We start from the raw sequence: 5612 nt of genomic DNA on the forward strand, positions 1-5612 counted from the left end.
ATGCCTATAGTTTCAGGTTGATGTTGCTGCATTTTTGGAAATCCAAAGTTTCTTTCCAAATTGCGATATCTGCCATTTGAAAAGTCTGATTCTTCCAAAATGACAGCTGGCATGATACTAAAACTCAGTGGGGTCTTGAAACCGACAAACTATTTCAAGACGAAAATATGTAATGGGTTTGATTAAGTCAAAAACATATGTAATAGGTTTTGAATGGGTTTCAAGTGCCCTGGTTTCAAGGAACTTGCTCAGCCCATAAAAAACAGCAATCTGTGACATACAGACAGAGAGACATAAAGGCATCTTGGGAATTTGTATACAGACAGGTCAGCTGGCAAACAGACATGAAGACAGACAGGTTGGCAGGCGTTTAGGTGTTGGATGGTAATTGCAGGTAATAATGATGGTGTTCAGGCAATGACTGGCAGAGTAACGAAGAGACAGACAGACAGACAGGAGGGCATGTAGGGACACCGCATGCAGACACAAAGACAGGTGTGCAGATGCTGGAAGGAAATTGCTGGTAATAATGCTATGTTTACAGGCACACAGTAACCCGGCTATTGGCCATACTCTGGTTAAGACAGAAAGGCAGACAGACAGATGGGAAGGCAGTTCAGATCAGAGAAGGAGAATACAGACAGAGAGGCAGGCAGGTGCAAGAAGCTAATTTCTCCCAGGTGATTGAGGCGGGGTGGAGGGTGAGGCCGACTGCCCCGGGCGTAGCTGTAACTGCTGTCATGTTCACACCACCTTCCTTTCGTGAGTTTACAGCCATCATGCTAAACGGTGGTGGCAGGACGGCCTTGAGGTGAGAGGCGGACTGGAGGCTGAAAGGTCTGTGACTGCGCTCAAGGCCCATCAGCAAGGGAACTAAATTTACAACAGATGCTACATTTGCACAGGTTTAGAAGATCTTTATTCCTTGTATCTATTTGCACCACATATCACAACATTTAATAGTTAAATGTGCAGCAGGTAACATTTCCTATAGATCCCTGCCATATAAACCATAAACCAATAAACCATTTAACAGACTATTCCTGTCCACCTGCCAGCAAAAAAGTAGGAAAAAGATGCAGCAACCAGCTCCTCTTTTTGACTGAGCAGTAGGTTTCTTCTAATACAGGAGAAAGAAATGATGATACAAACAGCAATAGTAATAGTAAGTACTACTTTCCACCATGTTTTTTGTACTAGCAATACCACTCGTGTGAGATAGAGGATACCAATTGTCTCGAGCATGGTCTCATCTTTTTTACAGTAATTATACCAAGGTATCACAATTAATTTGACAGTGATACTTTGACCATACCATAATTAATGCTACTATAAATTCTTAATATAGTACAGGTTTGTGGTACAGGATTGTACCGAATCGGTTTGTGTATACAAGTGGCATATTTTCACCCGTGTCACCTGTGCCACTGCAGTAGAAACTGTTACATTAACGTACTGATCCTTTTAAGGTGCAATCAATACATTTTTACTGACCCATAGCACAAAATGACCATAATATATCTGGGTTGTTGATCAATACCAGTGACTCCATGATGTGAAAAAGTGCTTCCGTCTTTAAAAACTCCCCACCCGTCCCCGTCTCCATCACCTACTCACATTTTAATGCTTCCTAACCACTGTTTTTACAACAACATGTTAACGTGTTCCAATGTTGAAAATCCTGTCATTATGTCAATTTGAAAATCCTGCAAGGGGAAATAAGGGGATAATCACATAGCATTCATTTCAGTTATTGCTTGATATAGTATATACACTTTCAAACAGTTTGATTGTTTACCTTAGCCTGGCTACAATCAAATATGGGTGGGGTTTGTATTATTGGGACAATATGATTGACACTATCGTAGCAGATGAGATACATTTATCACAGAAAACTAACAAAATCCACTTAAAATAGGATTTCTAGCCAGGCCATGCAGAAAAAAACACGGAAACACCTTGCTTTCAGCGAATACTATCAAATAGTGATTGTCTTACAGGGAAACAGTCAGGTACCCAACAGTATTCATTCCCTATGCCAAAGTGTGCACAAGTCACCTAACCACAACTGATAAGAAAGGCTACAATTTCACTGGCACAAAAGATCTTTTGAATGTTAACTCTTTGTGGCACTAAGGTGATCTTTTCATGGCTCTGTGAACAGGGGAAACCATGGAGTTCCCCTTGTTTAAACCAAACCACGGCTGATGAATACCACCAGTATCTTATTGTTGATATTATTATTAAGTAAGATAAGTCACGGCTTTAGTTCCTGAAATTTGAAATGACTTAATTTTAGTGAAATCTTATTGATTACCGTTGTGGAAAGAATGCATCTGAATGAGACAACCATACACAGACTTCACATGCAAATTAAAACACTTTATTTTGTGATGATTCAGAGAGAGCTGCCTTCACACTGGGAAGAGGAGGAAGCCGCTGAAGGTGTTACGGCACTTAGTAGTCTCATAGACTCCACTAGGTGAGATGAGACGCATGTAGACCACGTCCCCTTTCTGCAGCTGTAAAACCATCCCGTTAGACACATGAACATATCCCGGCCCGTCATTAACATCAGAAGCATACATCAGCCCCCTGCTGTTGTGGTACAACTCTACAGCCACCCAATTGGAAGTACGGTGTTCAAAGGCAGTGAATCTAAAGTAGTAGACTCCACTGACTGGTGCTGTGAAGATTCCTGTGTGGAGAAACAAGGAGATTACCAGTTTAATTGTTTCCAATCAACCATGAGATGACATAACTGTACACTTTGATGTGATGGTCAGTACCTGTAGTTGGGTTGTAGGCCTGGCCAGCATTAGAGAGGACAATACTATAGACCAGTGTAATGTCAGAATTGAAGGGCCCCAGATATCCTTCAGGCAAAGCAGCAGAGAAGGCCACCTTTGGTCTCACTCTGTCTTCCAAGGCAGATAGTTTGGCCGTTTGGGCGGACAGTTGAGTTTCTTGTGCCTCTACTTTGCTCTTCTGAAGCTGCAGTTCAGTTTTTGTGACTGTGAGCTCCTCCCCGAGAGCGACCACCTCCTTCTCGCTAGCCGTCATTCTACTCTCCAGTTCCTCCACCTGGGTTTCGCTGGCGCTCAGTCTTGCACCTGTGGCAGAGAGTTCGGTTGTTTGCACCGCGTTTACAAGCTCCAACTCTTGGACTTGCTTCTGGGTGATCTTCAACTCCGCTTTCTGTTCATCCATCTTCTCCTCCATGTACCTCAGCTCCACTCTCTGCTCCGTCACGATGGCTCCCAGATTGTGCACCATGTCTCTCAGCACCTTCAGTTCATACCAGATGTCAGGAGGGGTGTTGACGGAGGTGGAGGTGGTCTGATATGTTGTCTCTGTGGCTTCATCCTCAGTCTGAACCTCTCTCGCCCTGCTCTCTCCACCGAGGCAGAACAGCAACAGCAGTAGAACTACAGCAGCCTTCATTCTGAAAGCAAACGTATTCAGAAATGATTTCGTCTATGAGGCTTGGAGCCGTTTTTGTAGACATCAGTATGAGAATGTAACATGTGTTGCAGGAGCACAACATCAAGGACTCTGATAAGGCAAACATTGTATGATGACCTCAGCATTATTTTATCTGAGGTTATTTCGCAGCCTGAACTCAGAATTTTTAAAAGTTATACATTTTATATGTATATGTTTTATTTAACTTTCAGTTAACTTAAAATGCAGGTCAAGTTGATTCCAAACAATACAAATGTAAACAAACCTATGACTCAATACAGTTCAAATCCATGTTTTTCTGACAACTTCTTTGATTATAAAGGAGTTGCATGTGCTATCTAAAAGTATCAAAACGCACGGTAGCCAACTAAATCCACACAATCCATATTTAGAAAACCGAGCCTCTAAATGAGCCGTTTGGACTTCCATAACTTTGTGGCGTCACACAGGTTCGCTCATTATCATTTTTGTAAGAAATAATAGACTAACAAAGTGTTTTTTTCAAAGCAGTTGAGCGGTTGCCATTGTTTATTTACTGGAGAGTTTTCCCTACCTGTAGCTGCCGGGCTGCGGTGTCTCATGTTTCACTCTTGAAACGGTTAGCCAATCAGAACAGAGGGGTCGTTAATATTAATGAGCCTTAAAGACACAGCAACAAAAACAGCGACAGAGTGTTTTTGGTACATGACACCACACAAACAGCTTTTAATGGACCTCAAGACAAAATAAAACACTAGAAAGTGTAGAATATGGGACCTTTAAATTAGAGAGTCACCGCACATTTATAGCCTTGATGCTAGTGTTACATCATTCAGTAAATTACATTCAAAACATGACAAAAACATTTCAACAAGTAGTTCCTTTTCTAGGGTAACTAATTACTGCATCAAATCTATGAGTATGTGCCAAATCCTTCTTTCTTGTCTCTTAAATCCAACCATCTCTAATCTTGTAGCATTGCATCTTTAAAATAGTGTTTCATACATTTGTCCCTTCACCCATTTGGCCACATATTATATATAAATTACATATATATACTAATATAAATACAATATATATACTAATATATACTATACTATATATAATAATCTTTATGCACTTATTAAAGCACAGTTATAAAGTGATTTCTAAGATAATTAAAAATGTGAACATTAAATAAAAATATGAACTATAAATACAGAAAAATACAGGGGGAAAATGCACACTGTAATTAAAACAAAAATAAAAACAGAATACAGACGATAGTTTATAGCTCAGAAGCAATCGTGTTTTTAAGGAGGAAACTGAGTTTGTCTCAGCCTCTCATTCCAGAATTGAGGGAGAAAGCTTGCCTGAATATTTGATGAAATCCACTCTTAATGCCATTCTGTGTGCAAAAATGTATGTTAGGTTGTGTGTAACTCTTGGTCATGGCCAAACGTGCACAGTATTGACACAAATACACACACAAACACTAATACACATGCATTGAAACTTGGACCTGCAGATTCTGCATACACACTCCACAGCAAAAACATTCTCAAAAACAAACTTTCTAATGTGAGCAGATGGTCATTTCCCAGTAAGACTGATAGCGACTGTTTACTGACTGCCTGAATAACTGAATAGTGAGGAGTGGTGGGTGGGGTGGAGTGGTGGTTGTGGAATGGTTGGCTATTTACAGGCTGGCCTAGTGGTTAGAAAGATAATTTGTGCGTTTATGTGCTATTGGATATATCGGAAAAACAACTTTCCTACTTGGAAATTTCACATGAATGCTCTCCAAAGTTGGATGATTAAGTCGGAAACTCGGAAGTCGGAAATATTTCCATAAATATTTCTAAGTTATGACGCAATGGTGACCTTTAACCTTCTCAATAAGGCAAACAAATAAAGTTTAGTGTCAGTCAACAGTAAGAAAACACATACACATGCACCTTGTTGTTAACAAGACTTGTTTGAATGAAGTTCGTTAAATTAGCTTGTTAAACTGTGGGAGGTCCATGTTTGTTTATTGTATGTCTTCCGGCTTTGAGTTTTCGACAAAATAGCACATGAATGCAACGTAGTTTAGCAGCTGACCTGGAAATCCAGAATGTCCGACCTTCCCATCAGCACATGAACGTACAGAATGTTTCATCAGGTTAACCTGGTTCAAGTGCCATTAT

The 5612-nt window shown here is 40.4% G+C and overlaps 1 protein-coding gene across 1 annotated transcript; it reads right to left on the reverse strand.

Annotated features, from left to right (window-relative positions):
• Positions 1-2414: 2414 nt before the first annotated feature.
• On the reverse strand, positions 2415-3444 carry LOC139924151 (uncharacterized). Its single transcript, XM_071915114.2, has 2 exons — positions 2790-3444; positions 2415-2698 (listed from the first exon to the last, which is right to left on the reverse strand). The coding sequence occupies exons 1-2, from the start codon at positions 3442-3444 to the stop codon at positions 2415-2417; spliced, it is 939 nt and encodes a 312-aa protein (XP_071771215.2).
• Between the last annotated feature and the right edge of the window lie 2168 nt (positions 3445-5612).

The sequence above is a fragment of the Centroberyx gerrardi genome, chromosome 16, assembly GCF_048128805.1.
Source record: "Centroberyx gerrardi isolate f3 chromosome 16, fCenGer3.hap1.cur.20231027, whole genome shotgun sequence".
Classification (NCBI taxonomy): Eukaryota; Metazoa; Chordata; class Actinopteri; order Beryciformes; family Berycidae; genus Centroberyx; species Centroberyx gerrardi.